This window comes from Gekko japonicus, unplaced genomic scaffold (genome assembly GCF_001447785.1).
Source record: "Gekko japonicus isolate JY-2015 unplaced genomic scaffold, Gekko_japonicus_V1.1 scaffold1918, whole genome shotgun sequence".
NCBI lineage: Eukaryota > Metazoa > Chordata > Lepidosauria > Squamata > Gekkonidae > Gekko > Gekko japonicus.
The window spans coordinates 264,737-284,736 of record NW_015174895.1 but is presented as its reverse complement, the minus strand read 5'-3'; the positions used below and the strand labels follow the sequence as shown (position 1 = coordinate 284,736).

The 20,000-nt window shown below is 45.2% G+C and overlaps 1 protein-coding gene across 1 annotated transcript in view; it reads left to right on the top strand.

The window, feature by feature from the left end:
• Positions 1–20,000, top strand: part of HECW1 (HECT, C2 and WW domain containing E3 ubiquitin protein ligase 1) — a gene marked incomplete at its 5' end in the record, with an annotated part of 168,454 nt that overhangs the window by 78,289 nt on the left and 70,165 nt on the right. The window contains 4 exons of the mRNA XM_015424960.1: positions 4,729–4,859; positions 6,722–6,843; positions 12,570–12,755; positions 14,350–14,484. Coding sequence (XP_015280446.1) covers positions 4,729–4,859; positions 6,722–6,843; positions 12,570–12,755; positions 14,350–14,484 — 574 coding nt within the window. The remainder of the gene's footprint in view (positions 1–4,728; positions 4,860–6,721; positions 6,844–12,569; positions 12,756–14,349; positions 14,485–20,000) is intronic.

Genomic DNA, 20,000 nt, shown 5'->3' with positions numbered 1-20,000 from the left:
CTTTACTGTAAGTTGTAGTAATTTCCTGACTTCTTTGGTGAGTTTTTTTTTTTTTTAGTGTATGTGTGTGTTCCTGGAAGTCATGATTGACTTATGGTGACCCTTAGTGGGGCTTGGACATTTCAGATTCTTAACTGTGATTGGAAGACTGGGAGTTCCTGCTGGACTCTGTTCCCCTGCTCTCCCAGGATTTACATGTCACTCCTGGCCATGTAGGGTCCACCCTGCAAAACCTCAATTTTATCCAGGGGAACTGATTTATGTAGTCTGGAGATGAGCTGTAATTCCAGGGGATCCCCAGGTCCCACCTGGAGGCTGGCATCCCTAGCCTCTCTCTAGTGCGGATTCCCCCTTCCTTCCCTTTTTTGGACTGACCTGGGTGTAGTATTATGTTTCTGCTAAGATTAACACTAACCATGGCTGCGGTCACACGGAACATTAGCCACGCTACAGAGACGGAAGATAGGCGGATTTTCTGGGCATGATCACAGCGCCACATCTGGGAAGCGTAGAGCTCCTGTGCCGAACCCGAGGCTTCCCGCCGAAGATGCAGGGTAAAAAACTAGTACCTCCGAGGTCCTAGTTTCCGGAAACCGCCCATGTCCTGTCGCGAACAGGGTTTTTTTCCTCCAAGTCTCCACAGGATGCGCACAAGCGCCCAACGGTGCATGCGCACAAAGAGGCCCCCGTCCAGGGCAGCCAGTCTTGCCGCCTCTGGAGGGTCGCTATGGCCACTGTCGCGCAGGCGGTTAGAGCGGCTGTGACGAGGGGGCCCCCCTCCCCCTCCATTGCCTATGCCTTGGACCTCTGTTGGGGTCCGGAAGCGTCTGTCGCCCTCTCTGGTAAGCCCACCACCCGCCTTCGGATGTGCAGATACGATTGCTCAGTCATGCGTATGCACAAACTTCAGTTTAAAAAAAAAAATCCATCCCGTTTGCCATGGAAGCGGTGATTGCTGGTGTGATCGCGCTGCACCGCTTCTTTGCCGTGCTGCAGGATCATCGTGTGATTGGCTCCTGCCCCCTAACCACGGGACCTCAAAGGGAGGTCTGATCGCGCAACCGCGCATTATTTTCCTCCGGGGCTAACAGCCACGCTTCCCCCCCGTATGGTTCTCTTTAAACAGCAGCTTTACTCCAGGTTTATATTCTTCTTTCAAACTCTGGTTTACAGTTATTCAGAATGAGTATTAACTTTGGAGTATGTTCCCTGGAAGGCCAGATACTGAAGCTGAAGCTCAGATACTTTGGCCACCAAATGAGAAGGGAGCACTCACTGGAGAAGACCCTGGTGCTGGGAAAGATTGAAGGTTAAAGAAGAAGGGGACGGCAAAGGATGAGATGGTTAGACAGTGTTATCGAGGCAATGAACATGAAATTAAGCAAACTCCGGAGCACAATGGAAGACAGGAGGGCCTGGCGCTGGCCCGTAGCTAACATGGGGCCCATGGGGCCTGGCCCCCTAGTGTTTCTTCTGGGCCCCCTCCCTCCTGGGCTGCCCCCAAAGTGCTCCAACTTACCACCTGCACTGTACTTTCATTTAATTAGCTGGCGGTCCCCCCAAGGCCCCCTCCCACAAAATTCCCTAGCTACGGGGCTGGCCTGGCGTGATGTGGTCCATGGGGTCGTGAAGAGTCGGACTCGACTGTGCGACTGAACAACAACAACAATATTCATAGTGCTACCCTGAAAAGGGGAAGTGAAATAGCTGGCAGGCCACACTTGATCCCTTAACACTGGTTAACTGTATGGGATACTTTACGGTTACACTGACCCAAAAACGGGATAAACATATCAGTATTGGGGTAACTAGAAGCTTTTCCTCACAGAAACAAGAACAAAATAGGATATTTTGAAACTAGAATATTATTGTAGTGGATTGATTTGATGGAAACTAGGATATTATTGTACTGGATTGCTTTTTAAAAAACGCATTTCAAGAAACACAGATTTTCTCAGTAAGAAAATCCATAATGATAGACTGGCTTCCCTAAGAGTCAGTTTAGTTATCATCTCTATTTACCTTCTCCTATAAGGAGGAACTGAAGGAGAGCACTGGACGTATTCTAGGGTGTACTCTTGTTCATATTGGTATTGAGGCCCAAGAGTCTCTCATAAATTGAATTTATGCTCTCAGCAAACATCCCAGAATCCTCTGCAATGCACAGGCAGTCTGTCAGGCACACAGGGGGGGGGGGGTTCTTGACAAGGCAGTCAGTGTGGAAAAAGTTTTCCTGAGGGTAAAAAGTTTGAAATACTACTGTATTATAATGCATGCAGTAACTAGAGCCTGCATTGCAGTTATTCTTTGGAAAACGGCAGGCTCTTTTTTTTCAAACACATCCCTGTAAGTGTTTTCAAAGATTTTTTCAATTACGTTGACATTTCTAGGAATTTACTGAAGATTATTCTACATAATTGAGACTACAAAGTAGCAGCCTCTTGGCCCATCGCTTCAGTTCTAAGGAATCATTTGCCAGCAGGGGATTTTCTACCATCTAATTAAATAGAAAGCTTATGTATATATCCTTATGAATATATGGACTACTTTTTCTGTTCTGTTTTTGCATCAGGGGGTCATAAAACTTTTGCCATTTTGGAATGGAAAGTTTGTTCAGTCAGCCTGCTGTGAAGTGAATAAAAATGTTTATAGGTTCTTATAAAATAGAGAGTGAGGAAAGTAGAGCTATTTTAATATAGTTGTGAAGTCTGTTTGTAAGGGTGCATATTTGAAGGCAAAATAACAAATCCCCAGTTCTTGTGGGTGTTTATTTAAGCTTAATTTTATTATGTTATTCACCTACTTGTTAAGAAAATTGTATTAAAAAGCAGCTTTGATTAAGGCTGAAATGAATAATACTGAGGGGAAATGTTATTTTTTTTGGTCAAGAGTAAATCTGTGAAAACTTTTGTATCTTTATTTCCAATTTCTAATTTTTTTTTTTAAACTGCCTTTCTTAGAAAAGTTTTTTATCAGTCACAATGTGAAAATGAACAGGAATTCCAATATTATTTATTTAATTTATATTCCACATTTCAGTCTAGATTGGGAGTCATTTCTCCCATAGGGGTATATACCAAGAAAAAAATGGTCATAAATTCAAATCCAGACGCGCGTGCGGTGTTGGAAATTTGACCATGAATACTTGTTTACAGGTAGGACACTACTGGTCCAGGATTCAAATTCATGTGGTTTTTCTGGTTCCGGAGTTTGGGACCGTAATTTTCTATGGGGAATGTATATGAGGGTCTGAAGCAGCTGTTTATAAAGATACTGGCAGCAAATTGGCTCAGAACATAATCTTCCTTCTAATTGAAAGAACCCCTAAGTTCCAAGCAGGTTGGACAAAGGAGTTCAATTTTATAGACCTTCAATTTTATAGACCCTCTGTGCAATCACACGTCTCTCTACTGATTACTAAAATGGTGGTCAAGAGGCAGCATATCGGGGAGCTCTGGCTGATGGCGGCATTTTTTTTTAAAAAAAAAACCCTGTCTGCATTAATTTCATTTTCCTGATCTTACAGTGACTGACTTACGGTAATATTTTTTGTACCTTTCCACTGAAAACTCAGCATTTGTCATCATTCCTTGTTGTGGTCTGTTTCCTTTCACAAAGTGAAAGTGGTTTCCTTTGCAGAACCCTCCCCCCGCCCCTTCCTGTTGGTCTGCCACTATTCCGTATGGTGGACTATTTCAAAGTGGCTGTAGTGGCTGTTTTTCAACCAAATTGGACTAGCAGGTTGAATTCTACAGACCCCTGAACAACTCCAAAGATAATTGGCTGGAAGTGCTCTGTGTTCCTCCCTTGCAAGGATCTGATTGGAAGGAAGAAACGCCATTGCCCAGAAAATCAGTAGAATCAAAGAAGAAAAATGAGCTCATGCTGTGCTGTAGTACCAAAAGATGAAAAACAACACGGATTGTTTGGGAAGGGGGGTTCGTAAATTTGCTCCCAAATTTGTGTTATTGTTCCAGAAAATCATGATAACAACCCAAACCAGCGGTTTCTGTGGATTTCTTTAGCTCAGGAGTTTCGAAATGCACACCCCTCTCTCCCAGTCAGACCCTCATTATCCTGTGAGATCAGCTGCAGAGGGTTTCCTTCTGGGATCCTTTATTACATAAGATGAGATGATGTAGGGCCCAGAGTGGAATGTTTCCATTAGGGCTAAGCAAAAAAGTGGGGTGCTTTTCACAGTATTTGTGAATCTCTCTCCTTTTGTAGATTTTTATAATAGAATCTGAAACCAAAGTAGGGTGTTCAGCTGTTGGTGTGAGGATAATCTATGATCCAGTTGGCTGAGGTCAGCCATTTGAGTGGCCCAGAAAGCTATAAAAGGGTATATTCAGTATGTAGCCAGACCTGATTGGCTGTGTACTGTCATGACGGCATTAATTCTCTCACTGGGTAGGATCACTTGAGAAGAGGGTAAAATTGTGCCCAAGCACCAGCAAAGAGATAAAAAATGGGGGCTTTGAATAGCCACAACACCCCCTCCCAGGTTACCAAATGGGATTTACTCCCACTAAAAGCAATCTTTCACCATGAAAAACAGAAAGGGGGAATCTAAATTCTCCATGTCATTTTAAACTGTATGGTTAAGTAAATAAATGAAACTGTATGTCATTCTGGAATTTGAAATGCTTAGCAGCAAAAACGATTTTGAGATCTACCCATGTGCCACAGACTGATCTATGTTTCCTCCTCTCCTTTTTCAAAATCAAGGTATCAAAATATTCAGCGAACTATCGCTACAGAGAGGACAGAGGAAGACACTGTGGTCAGTAACAGGGTGGAAAGGCTCCCTCCCACTGGAGGCAGCGATTCTGAGGCAGACCCTTCCCAGCCAAATTCAGGTAAGCCATTTTTACATGGCTCGCGGCTGTTGTGGATGACATGCTGCTCTTAGTGCACTAGACTCGGGTTTTGGTGTTTTATGGCAAAACTAATGGAGTGGGCAAGGTAGTCTGTCAAAGGTGGATTCTCTGCGTTAGAATGATGTTATGCTTGTCCACCTCCTGCCAACCTAGCTGTTCGAAAGCAAGAAATTGCAAGTAGATAAATAGGTACCACTTTGGTGGGAAGGTAACAGCATTCCGTGCGCCTCGGCGTCTTAGTCATGCCAGCCAACATGACCACGGAAACATCTTCAGACAGCACTGACTCGTCGGCTTGGAAATGGAGTTAAGCACCGCACCCTAGAGTCAGATTCTACTGGCTTTCAAGCAAGGGAATCTTTTACCTTACGCTTGTCCACTGTCCTGTGGGAGAAGTGTTAACATGGCCTGGAAGAATATGGTATAGGCAATTACACACTGTTCTGTTTGTCAGGATTACTCCATAAAACAGATGTCACAATTGGAACAGTAGTTTGTAAACATGTATTTGTGATTCACACGTCTGTTCCTCCACTTGAACGTGGACAGGAATAAGCGCAAAGATATTTGCTCATACATGGGAAAGTCAGCGACAACACTATGTATACGAACTAGTTCCCTAGCAATGTCTGCCTGGTCATTTTCAGGGCAAAAAAGGTGTAAGGATGTATTTCCCACTCCACGACCCTTCACTGGCCAAAGGAATTGGAGGCATGAGCATAGAGTGAAAAGCCCATCCAGCATTCTTTCTGTTCCAACCCACCACCAGCCAGCTTGCCACTGAGATTTCACAACATAGTTTTTCGTTTGAAATGCCATCTTGCCACTGAGATTTCACAACATAGTTTTTCGTTTGAATTGCCATCCCCTATCTCCTTGTAAGGACTTACACAGACATCACTTCTCCATTTGGGGGTATTTCACTCCCTGCTCAATTTTTCTTTAGTTTCGGATTTTGTAGAAACATCTCCTTTCTGTATCTGGTCCTTTCAGGGAGATGCCAAGTTCAGCTTTAGGTATTTGATTGTTCGACACCTGTGCACTTTCCTTCTCCAGTGTTTGACTGCAAGTGTTGCCAGAGTTGTTTTTTTAAAGGCTATCCCATTATACACATGAACAGAATATTGCATTATTGAGAACTAAAATGTGACTGGCAAGTCACTAAAAGATAACAAGCAAATTTTGGGAGGCTATTAAAGCTGCCAAATATAAGCTCCTCCTATTTTGTTGAGGCTACGAAAGGATTTTGCTTAATAGACTGTATTTTCACAGAAGTTAATGGTTGTCAGTTTATCAAAATTGCTTATATATTTAAATAGTTTTGTAAATGATATGGTTGTTGCACCCCTTTTTCTCCTGTTGTCATATATATTATGTCATCGCTGCTGCTATTTTAAAGTGTAACATTATATAATTAAATAAATAAAAATCAATCAAATCTTCAGGATGCCTTTTGTCCTTAAGAGTATATGCACACACATTATCTATAGGTTGTTATTGAATTGAAACATGTTATTGATAAATTAACTGATAAATTAGTGATCAAGTATAACCTAGTATCATTCTCTGATTTTGTTTGGGACCACGTATTCCAAAAGACCAACCCTACTTTCAGTTTCTTAGGGTACCTGCCAATTCCCCCACCTTGTTAATTTTTAAAAAGTCAGGCTTCTTGTAAAGGATTGTGACAAGGTTTTACAAGGGTTTATGTGGTAACTAGAAGGCTGAAAAAAAATTAAGCAGTAGAATGGGGGTACCAGAAGAGGTTGAGGATTGTAATGGTACCATTTGTGGGACAAGCTCTTTTTGCGGTGTTTACTTATAAGCTGTTTGACTTTCAGAAGTGAGAAGAGAAGTGTCTGTTTCACCCGTGAACTCTCAGAAAATCACTTTGTTACTGCAGTCTCCAGCTGTCAAGTTCATCACTAATCCTGAGTTCTTCACAGTGCTGCATGCAAACTATGTAAGTTCTTGAGCCTCCGCTGTCTTGGAGGTTGGTGATCTACTTTGGTGGCAGTAGGGATGTGCATTCGGTTCGGTCGAACCAAAAAACCCCACCGAATAATTCCTATTCAGTATTATTCAGACATTCTGAAAGCCGAATCAGATTCTCTAATCTGATTTGGCTGGCTGAACAGAGATTCCCTGAGTGGATGTCGTATATTTGGCATTCATCTGGGGAATCTCTTTGCTAGGGAGGCGAAGGGTAGATGTTTAAACTTAAAACACTTTCCCTTGCTTCTGGGGCTCATACCTTCCCTTGGCTGAGGAACCGCGTCGCGGAAGCGGCACAAGCCCCAGAAGGAAGGGAAAGTGTTTTTAAGTTTAAACACCTTCCCTTCGCTGGGGAGGCACCAGGGAAGGTAATTTAAACTTTAATCCTCTCTGCACGCTCCCTTCATTGAAGGGAAGGCAGTTTGCCTTCAGTTATTGGAACCTCCCCCCCTTCAAGGGGGGGATTATTATACCCTTATGGGGAGTTCCACCATAGCGTATAATTGAGCTGAATAAATTTGGCAACTCCAATAATTCCTGAACCCCATTATCATACTGATACTGGGATTCATTAATATTAGCAAATACTGAAATTTTTTGGGTTTGGTAGATCCGAACCCGAAAAATTCTGAATTTTTTTGGGGGGTCCACACCCCTAGGTGGCAGTGCCCAGAAAGCGTTTCATTTCTGGAGCTCCAGTGGTTTAGCAAAGCAATGTTTCTAAGGACACTGACTGTTGGTGGAGAGTACAGTCAAGTCACAGCCGACTTACAGTGACCCTGTAGGGTTTTCAAGGCAAGAGATGAACGGAGGTGTTTTGCCATTGCCTGCCTCAGTGTAGCTGCCCTGAAAGTCCTTGTGGACTTCTGTGATCTGAAGAGATGAGGCTAGTGCAGGGCAGGCTACCAACTAGTATTTTGTTATTAAGGGTTGAATAATTTCCATTTGTCCTGACTAGCTCCTCTTTACCCATTCAGCAGGTCCTCTGCCACCTTAAATGCAAACCTTTATGCAAATATTCAGGAAGGGGAGGGGGAACAGCTGGTCCACCCAGTAATAGGGTCATCTCCACCTGGATGATCACACAGAAGTTCAGTCCCACCAATATTCAGCAGTAAAGTGTATAAGATATGCTACGTAGAACTACAGGCCCCGTTGTACATACCTCCTTCTCATTCAAAGAGCACTAGGTTTTTGTAATTGTACCATGTGACCTGTGGTGGTGGGACTTTCCCATTCCCAATAACGTTTTACGCACTGAAGTAATCATTAAACTAATATTCCATGAAACACAAACCAAATATTTTAAAGACGAGATCTTCCTGTTTGGTTTCCGGAGAGTCCTAGAGTTTCCTTAGAACCTCAACGTGAGAATCACTGATAGGACAAAAAGGCTTTTCTGGAAAATAACGTGCCTGGTACAATAACAGCTCCTCTGCAAAGTGCAGCCTTGAGACTTTTCAGTATGTTCTAGGTTGTTTATCGGGCCCTGACCTGGATAGCCCAGGATGACCCAATCTCATTCGATCTTGGAAGCTAAGCAGGGTCAGTCCTGGCAAGTATTTGGATGAGAGACCGCCAAGGAATGCCACGGTGATGATGCAGAGGCAGGCAATGGCAAACGTGTCCAGGACTTTCCCGAAATGGCCAAGATTTATTTATTTATCATTTATTTATCACTTTCGATTTATATCCCGCCTTGCCGGGCGAACTGGCTCAAGGCGGCGATTGCTGCACGGGCGACGAGGAGGTCTGCAGGAGGCTTCCCTGGCCCTTGTCCATCCAGCAGGAGCCTCAGGCCACCACGCCTGCCCTCCACGCTTCGCCAGTGCTCCTTGTTCTGTGATGAATAAAGAGCTGTGGCCTGTTTCATTCCACAAAATCGGTGTTGAGTATTTTGTTCCTCTCTGCAAGGCCTCTCCATTTTAAGCCCCGCTCCTGCAAAGCACCTCTGAACGTCTCTTGCCTTGAAAACCCTACAGGGTTCCCATAAGTCAGCGGTGACTTAACAGCAAAAAAAGAAGAAGAAACGTATCCATTCATTGAACCACATTCGAGGTTGAACATCCATTCATTTACATGTGTTGTAGGTTGGCCATTCATTCAGTAGAGTCAGAGATGAGGCCGAGCTCCTGGCTAGCACCTCGCGTAAGCTCGGTGTGTGCTCATAAGCAGTGTGATGCACAATAGGATTCTGTGTCTGATGCTAAGGAATTCCCCACTAGATCATTGATGTGGAAGAGTTTCCCGGATGGTAGGAAGTCTAAACGCTACTCACTTGGAGATTAATAGGACCTGTCTAACTCGTCTCTCCCACTGTTTTGACAGATGTATGCTTTTTTCTTATAATTGGGCAGGCAGAAATGAAATACAGCGAGAACAATCATTTCAAGCTTCCTCAGAGGCAGCAAACTGGAATGCCTCAAAGAGACAAACCGCATTTGTTCAAGATCCACTTTTGTGTATTCAGGGGAATCAAACACCATTTAGAAGACATCCATGTTTCATCTGCATGTACCTTTTGAGTCCTGGGTAGCTTTTAACTTGTATCAGCGGATCTTATATCAAAGAGAGTATCAAATTAATGCGAACACCTTTTCTTTTACGAAGCTGAATATGGATTCCGCCGTAGAAGCCAGAATGACCTGCTGAAACATCTGTTAAGGCAGTCATACACATTCCATGTGTGTTAAAATAATAAACCACATAAATTCAGGCTTAATGTGGTTATAATATCTTAACCTCAAACTCCAATTAAAATTTAGAAGCATTAAGTATGGCCATGAAATTTGAGTTGGAAAATATTAACCAGCAGCTGGTGCTGAAATGGAAAACAAGTCTCTTGTTTCCTTGAAGGCTTTAAAAAAAAAAAATCCATGAAATTCTTGGTTTCGTTTTTTAAGGTGACAGGAGGCTACTAAAATGGTTAGTTAGCTGGTACTGGAGCAGCCAAATTTATACCATTACCTTTCAGAGCTAAAAGTCTGCATTTCTGCAACCCGCACTCAATGGCAAATGGCCACATACTCAGGACTTGTCTTGCACATTTCCAGAACGTGCTATCGTATTGTGCCAAATTTGGGGGCAGGGTGAAAGCCACTTAGGTGTGGATGGCTCCTGCACTGTTCCAGTAACAACCACATGGATAATAGAATCACAGAGTTGGAAGGGGCCAGACAGGCCATCTAGTCCAACCCCCTGCTCAATACAGGATCAGCCTAGAGCATCCCTGACAAGTGTTTGTCCAGCTGCTGCTTAAAGACTGCCGGGGAGGGGGAGCTCACCACCTCCCTAGGCAGCTGATTCCACTGTTGCACAACTCTGACTGTTAAAAAGGTTTTCCTAATATCCAGCCGGTACCTTCCCGCCTTTAATTTAAACCCATTATTGCGAGTCCTCTCCACTGCTGCCAACAGGAACAGCTCCCTGCCCCTCCCCTAAGTGATAATCAGATGAATGAGGTGATTCCTCCCCTGTCCCTGACAGGCCTCCAGAGGAGGAAAGTGTGTTACCCACTGCAGCTTCATGACTCCATCCTGCTGATGTTGCCAGAGTGGCGTAAGGATCCAGCCCTCTGAAGGCAGTGTTGTATACTCCGGTAACATCCAAACTGGCCCTTGTATTGCGACAGGCAAAGCGTTTCACCTGTCTTATTTCCAGCTTGTCCGGTTGAAAGAAAAGTGTTTATAGTGTAACTCCTGTAGACGTTTTACTCTTGAAACAACTGGATGACCATACATAGTAACTGTGGCGTACAGTTCAGAGAGCTGATCTTTGCGGACAGCATTTGTCTGTTGACACTGTGATGGACTGCATTCTTCTAGAGTTGGCCTCCATTGAAAATACGCCCCATTCTCTGGAAGTCAGATGCCTAACATCCTCACAGTTTCACAGTGGATCAAAAGGCAGAGTAAACATGCAGTGCGTGGCATGTACTTATCCGTGGAACAAGGGGACAGGGGTGGTCCCGTCATTTTGACATGTACTTAGAACTGGCACACAGTAAAGGCTATGGGTGGGTTGGAGCCAAGCATCAGTTCCCAATTCCCCCACTGATCCCTTCTTTCCTACTTCAGACCCTCAGTTCTGCTCTTGAGAGGCCATTGTACCCTGGGAGCGGCATTTCAGGGAGAAGAGCGGACTGCAGCAGCGAGGGGAGGAAGTGCCTTCTGTTACTGTAAAATCTACTGGAATCAAAGGCTACATATTAAGTGTTATGCAATTAAATAAAATACATTAGAAGAAGAAGAAGAGATTGGATTTATACCCCGCCCTTCACTTGGAGTCTCAGAGCGGCTTACAAACTCCTTTCCCTTCCCCTCCCCACAACAGACACCCTGTGAGGTGGGTGGGGCTGAGAGAACTCTGACACAAACTGCTCTTTTTCAAGGACAGCTGTGCCAGAGCTTGTGACTGACCCAAGGTCACATCAGCAGGTGCAAGTGGAGGAGTGGGGAATCAAACCCGGTTCTCCCAGATCAGAGTCCACGCACTTAACCACTACACCAAACTGGCAAATTTCAAACTTCAACATCAGATTTTCCGGGTAGCCAATTACACACAGAGATGCACACCTTAAATTGGTTGGCACAGCTATCATTGTTTTCTGTAGAAGAGGATATTCACGAAAGCCCAAAAGATATGAAACATAGGAACTTAAACACATGCATCTGCTTCATACTGAGTCAGATGATTGGTTCATCGAGTTCAGTATTGTCTACTCAGACTGGCAGCAGCTCGCTGGGATCTCGGGCCAGAGGTCTTTCACATTGCCTGCTACCTGATCTTTTTTAACAAGGGATGCCAGAAATTGAACCTGGGAACTTCTGCATGCCAAGTAGATGCTCAACCACTAATCCACAGCCCCTCCCTCTTGACTTTATTATGCAAAAAAAGTAGCTCCCAATGTTTCAAGCATCAGTTACTATCAGGAGTGTATTTTAAGTAAAGACAGTTGTTGCAGGAGACAGCCTTTGGCCCAAGAGAAGCAAGCTCATTGAATGAGTGTTACCTTGATGAGATTTGGAGCTTAAATAAATAAATACATTCCGGAAAAGGGATACCCAGCAAATATCCCAAGTAAAAGCAATCAACTCCCAGCAAATATTCAGAATAAAAGATGTTTGCCTAAGTACCAAGAGAGTCTGCTTTGTGACGGAGTCTGCTTTGTGAGGGTGTCATCCAAGTCTAATAACCAATCTGTGGGATGGTGTGTGTGTCCCATAGAGGGTGTGCACTGTGAAGATGATTATTGAATAAGCTGTCAGATGTCATTCTGTTTTATTGGTTAGAATCAAACACGGTGTCCAAAAATTCCCTTTGAACCTCTTAAATCAAAGGTTAGCTGCATTGCCTACACTGATCATGTCATAGGGATGAAATTACACGTCGTCCAGTAGTTCCCTCCCTTGACCAGAGCTGGGTGGTGGTGTGCTGGCAGAATTCCAGCCATCATCCCTAAGGTTCAAGGTGCACCACAGAACCCAAAATTCATGCGCACATGAATTTGTCTAAATGAGATGTTATTTATCCTGAAAACTGTCAGATAGACTAGGGTTTTGCCATTGTATTTTTCATTCTTTGAGACAAATGCTTTTCACACGGATGAGGCACACTTGTTCTGCAAAAGATTCTAGAGTTGACTTACATTTGCAATAATATGAATTTCCCTTCTTCCTGCTTTTTGACCTCTAGAGTGCCTATCGAGTCTTCACCAACAGCAGCTGCTTAAAACATATGATTCTGAAAATCCGCAGGGACGCTCGGAATTTCGAGCGGTATCAGCACAACAGGGACTTGGTAAATTTCATCAACATGTTTGCTGACACACGGCTGGAACTCCCGCGGGGCTGGGAAATCAAGACTGACCAGCAGGGCAAGGTACAAGAAGAAGTGAATGAAAAGTTATATCACAGTCTTCACGGGTTTACCTGATTTATATTATATCATGAAAGCCTTTTGGAGTTGTCAGATCTGTTAACTTTTTTGCTATTATTCTGCTATAAAATATATGCTTTCATTCAGGGGTCCCCTATGAGGTGGCCCTGGGCATCATGACACCTGCCGACGCCTTTCCTTGGTGCCCACCAAGTACTTTTCGAAAGTCGTGGGGCTTTCCCCCAGCAGGGCCCCTGACTGGCTGTGCAGGTTAAAAAGCATCCTGTTAAACAGAGCTTCTGCCTGAAATGCTGAAGAGTTGCTCTTAGAGCTGTATAGAACCTTGATCCCTAACATTTTATGGTTGGCCCCGCCTCCCGTGGCAGCCATTTTGTGATTCTGCCACCGCCCTCTGTCAGAATTCCAAAGGTGTCCACAGGCACAAAAGGGTTTGGGGACCCGGTTTTAGTTCATATACATAAAAATGTTATTCTAGTAACTTTTCTGCATACAATAGCAGGATTATCAGAACTAGTAGTTCCGAAGACAGGCAAGTGTACGAGCTACCATGCAGGGATAGCTAGTCTACAGGCCATTCAGTCTGTGCCTAAGCAATGCATTGCTCAGACTGAGGAGTCTGACCAGAGTCAGCAGCTTCATAATCTGGAACCTTATTGGCCGCTTCCGTCACCTGGTGCGTGCTGAGTTGATAGCTGCAATACCATCCACTCGCTGGCTGTAATGGTGAGCTGCAGAGCAGCAAACTTGCCTCTTTGCTGTGCTGTAGCTCCCCCACTGTTAACAGCTGGAGGACGGTATTACAGCTGCCATGTGGTGGTGCAGAGCGTAAGTTACCTACATCCCATTTCTAGAATCCCCAGTTTTGGGAAATTTGCAGCCTGGCAACAATAAGTCTGTGAAATCTTGCTCTGAAATCTAGATGGCCAGCCCCACACCCAAACGTTTACATGGTATAGGGTGGCTACATAGGTTTGGGAGGCAATGATTAGCATAAGCCGCATCTGCTTCTTTCTCCCATGCTGCTGGCCCCAGCAGAACAGCCACTGTCTCAGACGCTCACCTTGTTTGCTAAGGTAGAGCAGAACGGTCTGGCATGCTGCTGTTTGGTACGTGCGTCTGGAGTTACCAGCCCCTGGGCTAAGACAGATACCAAAGAGTTGAGACCAGTGTTCCCCCTAAGTTGAGTTAGTGTGAACTAGCTCACAGTTTTTTAGCCTTCGGCTCACACATTTTTGTCTGAGCTCAGGAAGGATTGGCTCCAGAGCAAACTAATTTATGCAAATCACTCACTCACAACTTTAATACCAGTAGCTCACAAAGTAGAATTTTTGCTCCCAAGACTCTACAGCTTAGAGGGAGCATTAGTTGGGACACAATTTGGCAAGTGGCGGAACAGAATCTAGCAGTTCCTCTGAAGTGCACATGCCTGGTGAAGCCTTGGGAGAAACCCAAGAATTATCATAGAACACCATGACAGCACGTATGTACAGTTAGGGAAGCAGGATCGTGACCGCTTGCCCAACCTGTGTGATTCTTCTATGGGTAAAATGTGTTTGCTTGTTTATTTCCATTACAGTCCTTCTTTGTTGATCACAACAGCCGTGCTACCACTTTCATCGATCCCAGGATCCCCCTTCAAAATGGCCGCCTCCCCAATCATTTGACCCACAGACAGCATCTTCAGCGACTCCGTAGTTACAGTGCCGGCGAGGTAATGTTTTTCTTCTCAGCACAGTGGATTACAGCTTCTGGATAAATGGTGTAGAGATACATGGATTGTTTTGGGAATCCATCTTGGGAACCTTTTCAGGTGAAGCATTTATAGAGGGTAAATATATTAAAGAAATAAATAAAGAGTCGAGTCCGACTCTTCGCGACCCCATGGACAAGATCACGTCAGGCCCTCCTGTCCTCCGCCGTCCTCTGAAGTTTGCTCAATTTCATGTTCATTGCATCTATTACACTGTCGAACCATCTCATTCTTGGCCGTCCCCGTCTTCTTTGACCTTCAATCTTTCCCAGCATCAGGGCCTTCTCCAGGGAGTGCTCCCTTCTCATTTGGTGGCCAAAGTATTTGAGCTTCAGTTTCATTAGGGTTGATTTCTTTTAGGATTGACTGATTTGATCTTCTTGCAGTCCAAGGGACTCTCAAGAGTCTTCTCCAGCACCATAGTTCGGCGCTCGGCCTTCCTTATGGTCCAACTCTCGCAGCCATACATGACTACTGGGAATACCATTGCTTTGACCATGCGGACTTTTGTTGGCAGGGTGATGTCTCTACTTTTTATTATGCTGTTTAGGTTCGCCATCGCTTTCCTCCCAAGGAGCAGGCGTCTTTTAATTTCACGGCTGCTGTCACAGTCTGCCAATATCCTACCTGCATGTTTTCCCCTGTGAAGCAAATAGTATTTTGGGGGGGAGGGATAAAATAAGAAAATGGTGTAGGGGGAAAGGCCCTTCTACAACACCCCTTTCCTGACACAATTTGTGTTCCCCGCAGCCACTTTTGGGGGGGGGGGAATCCCAGGAAGAACTCATCGTGGCTCTTCCACTACCTCATCTAGTTTGGCAAGGACATAAAGGGAAAAGAAGTACAGTGATGGTAAAGAAAGACGCTGTTTGCCGAAGTGTGACTTGCCTGCATGATATAAAAAATAAATGAGGGTACAAGGAGTAGCGGCGGCAGCAGATGCTAACCTTCGGCTCAGCTTTAAATACCTTTTAAATAGATTTCTTTTTCCTTGTAGCTTTTTTTTTTATCTTGTAAAGGGATTACAGCAGATTCATATCTGCTGGTTCGCGGGTGATTCATCTGCAGGTTGTCAACAGCAGATGGTGATAGGTTTTAGATCTTACTGACTGACTGCGGGGTCAGCGCTAGCATTGCGCAGACTGCAGAGTTGTTGTCCAGACTCCCAGCTTCTAGAAGGTAGAGAAGAAGCCAGTGTTAGAGTTGGGATTCTACCAGGCACCTCGGAAATCCTTGGCACCAGCAGTCTGTAGACACTGGCAGGACCCCCACTCTAAAACTGGCTTCTCCTCTACACCTGGAAGCTCCGGACCAGAGAACAATTTTTGCTTTTCCCATTAGCGGATGGCCTCCTGCTGCGATGCACAGATGGTGGCATACAGCTGCTCTGAGAAAGGGGGGACAAGCTAGTTTAGGAGGCAGGAAATCACAGGGTGTGCTCCTTTCCTGTAATGGGTGGTGATGATGGCGGTCTTTGGGTTGGATCCAGCCAGCTTTTTCATTCCGTGTTGCCCAGTTCTCCTCCCTGCTACATCACGCAAGTCCCATGATTCTCAGCAGAGCCTTTTTTGGTGGTTAAAGGCCTCTTTCCTTCTCAGTGTGAACTGGGAAGCAAAAACATCCATGGGAAAGGTGGCTCCTGTCTGCCCACCTCTTGCCAAGTGAGGGCTGCTGCTTCACAGTGGCTTCTGCCTGCCTTGGAGTCCTGCCTCACTCAGGGCCAAAGCGGTTCCAGTGCAGGGGCAGCCCCCGCCCCAGGCTGTTGGCCCACCAGAGATGGGCTGTTGGCCCACCAGAGCAGGCAACATGCCAGGCGGTGGCAGTGTGGCAGTGCGACATCAAGAGCCCTGATGTCATCAGCCAGCCGACAGAATACATATCGTCAGGACATGACTGATACTGCCTGCAGATGGATCCTCCGACCAGCTACAAATGTGTGTGTGATTAAATATTGTATGTTGTCTTCCCTATCCCCCATGAATATATTGTTAGTCCATTGTCACTTTGAGTAACTGTAAATCGCTCTGAGCCCGCATTAGTGGGAAAAGCGATCAAGAAATTGAATTGTTGTTGTTGTTGTTGTTGTTGTTATTATTATTGTTATTATTCCTGGCCAGTCCATCCTGCTTCACCAGCAGAAAAACCTGATTGGGTCCAACCCAATATATTTAAGGGTAGCAGAAGCAGCCTTTGAGGCCAATGGATGCTTTCTTAGAGAACCCCTTAGATGTGCCCTTGTGATTACACGCTCAGCATCATTCATCAAGTAGAGCAGTTCTTCATCAGCACTAATTCTGAACATAAAGGCACCACTTCTGTTCACAGATTCCACTGGCTTCCACATTCAGAAGTACTAATCCTCTGAATCCCAGTGCCAGCAGTCAAGAAATTGAATTGTTGTTGTTGTTGTTGTTGTTGTTATTATTATTGTTATTATTCCTGGCCAGTCCATCCTGCTTCACCAGCAGAAAAACCTGATTGGGTCCAACCCAATATATTTAAGGCTAGCAGAAGCAGCCTTTGAGGCCAATGGATGCTTTCTTAGAGAACCCCTTAGATGTGTCCTTGTGATTACACACTCAGCATCATTCATCAAGTAGAGCAGGCAGTTCTTCATCAGCACTCATTCTGAACATAAAGGCACCACTTCTGTTCACAGATTCCACTGGCTTCCACATTCAGAAGTACTAATCCTCTGAATCCCAGTGCCAGCAGGCAACATGAGGGGAAGGCCTCGGCCTCTATGCCCTGTTGTTGGCCATCCAGAGGAACTGGTTGGGGCCACTGTGTGAGACAGGATGCTGGACTAGATGGACTATTGGTCTGATCCAGCAGGGCTCTTCTGATGTTCTTATCAGGGGAAGGCTTCGGCCTCTGTGCCCTGTTGTTGGTCATCCAGAGGAACTGGTTAGCCACTGTGTAAGACAAGATGCTGGACTACATGGACAATTGGTCTGATCCAGCAGGGCTCTTCTGGTCATTACCAGGGGAAGGCCTGAGCCTCTATGCCCTGTTGTTGGCCCTCCAGAGGAACTGGTTGGCCACTGTGTGAGACAGGACGTCAGACTAGATGGACCATTGGTCTGATCCAGCAGGGCTCTTGTTATGGAGTTTGAAAAAAGGAAGAAAAAGGTTTGTGTGGAGCCTTGAGTTCTAGTAAGCTTGGTGGCTTTGAAATTCAGAGGAGCTATCTGCTGGGGGGGGGGGGCTCGCTCCCGCAATCTTTCCTTAAAGATTTTTGTATCAGTGTGGTAATCCTCACGTCGTACATAAAAATGTCCAAACACAGTGGCCAGCACAGTGGCTCTCTTCTCTGGAGAAAGGCTTCAGATTTTACTGAGCGGAATGATACAGACCCCTGGGAATAACTTCTCTGAGACTGATATAATTGTATCTACAATATTTTATTAACACAGTGGCCAGCATCTTACTCTCAGCTCAGCAGAACATGAGGCCTTTCTCTGACCTAAGCCTTCTTAAGCGGCTCTTCAGCCATCGGCTCTCTTCTCTGGAGGAAGGCTTCAGACTTTACTGAGCAGAATGGCAAGATACAGACCCCTGGGAATAACTCCTCTGAGGATGATATAATTGTATCTACAATATTTTATTGGTGTCTGTTGTGGGGAGGGGAAGGGAAAGGAGATTGTAAGCCGCTCTGAGACTCCTTCGATTAGTGAAGGGTGGGGGTATAAAACCAACTCTTCTTCTTAAAAGACTAGTTAGCAAAAACAGGCACTTTTGTGTTACTTGAATAGCAGAAAGCAAATGGCCAGTTTATGTTTTCACTTACTGTTTAATTAATGCCTCTTGTCAGTGCCAAAGCTTGTCTTGTTTAACACAGGTATTGGTATGTGGGCTAGTCTCTCTATGCCGTTTAATCTGTTCTCCTTTGCAGAGGTGACTTGTAGGTCACATTTAACAACTGTTTTGTTTTTAAGTTTATAGCCAGTTAAAAGAGCTGGCACTTGGCTATGGTATTTGGGCTGACCTGGCACACGTAAAAAGTTGGACTCTGTTCTAGATTGGGTGCTCCCCCCCCACCAAATCTTGCAGTAAATGATATTTTTTTAAAAATAGTGATCACGAAGACTGAGATCCTGCACACCAAAGCAGTGGCCCCAATCCATCTTTGCACACTACATACAAAGCAGCAGCAAAAAAAATGCTAATGTGGTCTTCTTGGAGGATATCAACAGAAGCATACCATCCAGTTCACAAGATGTCATAGTTCCACTGTACACCACATTGGTCAGGCCACACCTAGAGTCCTGTGTGCAGTTCTGGAGGCTTCACTTCAAAAAGGACCAGGATGGTCAGGGGCCGTGTGAGGAAAGGCTGAGGAATTTGGGAATGTTCAGTCTGGAGAAGAGGTGGTTGAGGGGAGTCTTGATTGCTCTCTTGAATGTATTTGAAGGGCTGTCGCTTAAAGGAGGGCAGGGAGCTGTTCCTGTTGGCAGCAGAGGATAAGACTTACACTGGCCCCAGTCACACAGGCCGGATATCGTGGGGGGGAGGCGTGGCTAATTGCCCCACCGCAGTTTAATGCACGATTACACAATCAGACGCGCCGGCGGCACACCACGGGTCCTTCCCTCGGCGCCGGCGGGTAAACGAGGGACCGGAGGGGAATGCCGTACTCCGGCGCTATCACACCACGGGTGTCTGGAGGCAGCCCGTGGCAAACGTTTACTAGTACCTTGGAGGTACTAGTTTTTTAACTCGCATTGTCGGCGGTAAGCCACGGGTGCGCTCCACTTCCCAGATGTTGGGGTGTGATCGCGCCCGGATAATCCGCCCACCATCCGTGCCTCTCCCGCGGCAACTTTGCCGTGTGACCGGGGCCAATAATGGGTTTAAATTACAAACAGAAAGATACTGTCTGGATAGTAGGGAAGAAAATTGTTTACAGCAAGAATAGTTCAGCAGTGCAACTGGCTGCCTAGGGAGGTGGTGGGCTCCCCCTCACTAGCAGTCTTCAAGCAGCGGCTGGACAAACGCTTGTCAAGGATGCTTTAGGCTTATCTTGCATTGAGCACAGGTTGGACTAGATGGCCTGTGTGACCCTTTCCATCTCTGTGGTTCTATGATTCTAGACAAAGCCCTCTTTAGAAACAGTAATATTGTGGATCAAGGTTTTAACAGCCCCAGACATCCATTTCCAGCAAACAGGTGCTCAAGGAGAATCCTTTTTTTAAGAAATACAAGCTGTGTCACAGGATAACTGGCCTGGAAAGTGGGATTATGTGTCCAGCATCCTGTTGCAAAACATATTTCCATTTTCGGTGAAGAATATACCTGTATCACCCCTAGCTGGACTGGGCACCTGGGATTCGCATGTAAGCAGTAGTGTGCAATATTGCAACCAAGACAAGGATCATGACCAAGATTATCTTTCATCTAATAACATAATTGTAATTGTCAGAGTTTTCAAATCCTGTGCCAAAAATGAGATCAGTAATCACCAAAAACTTTCCCTA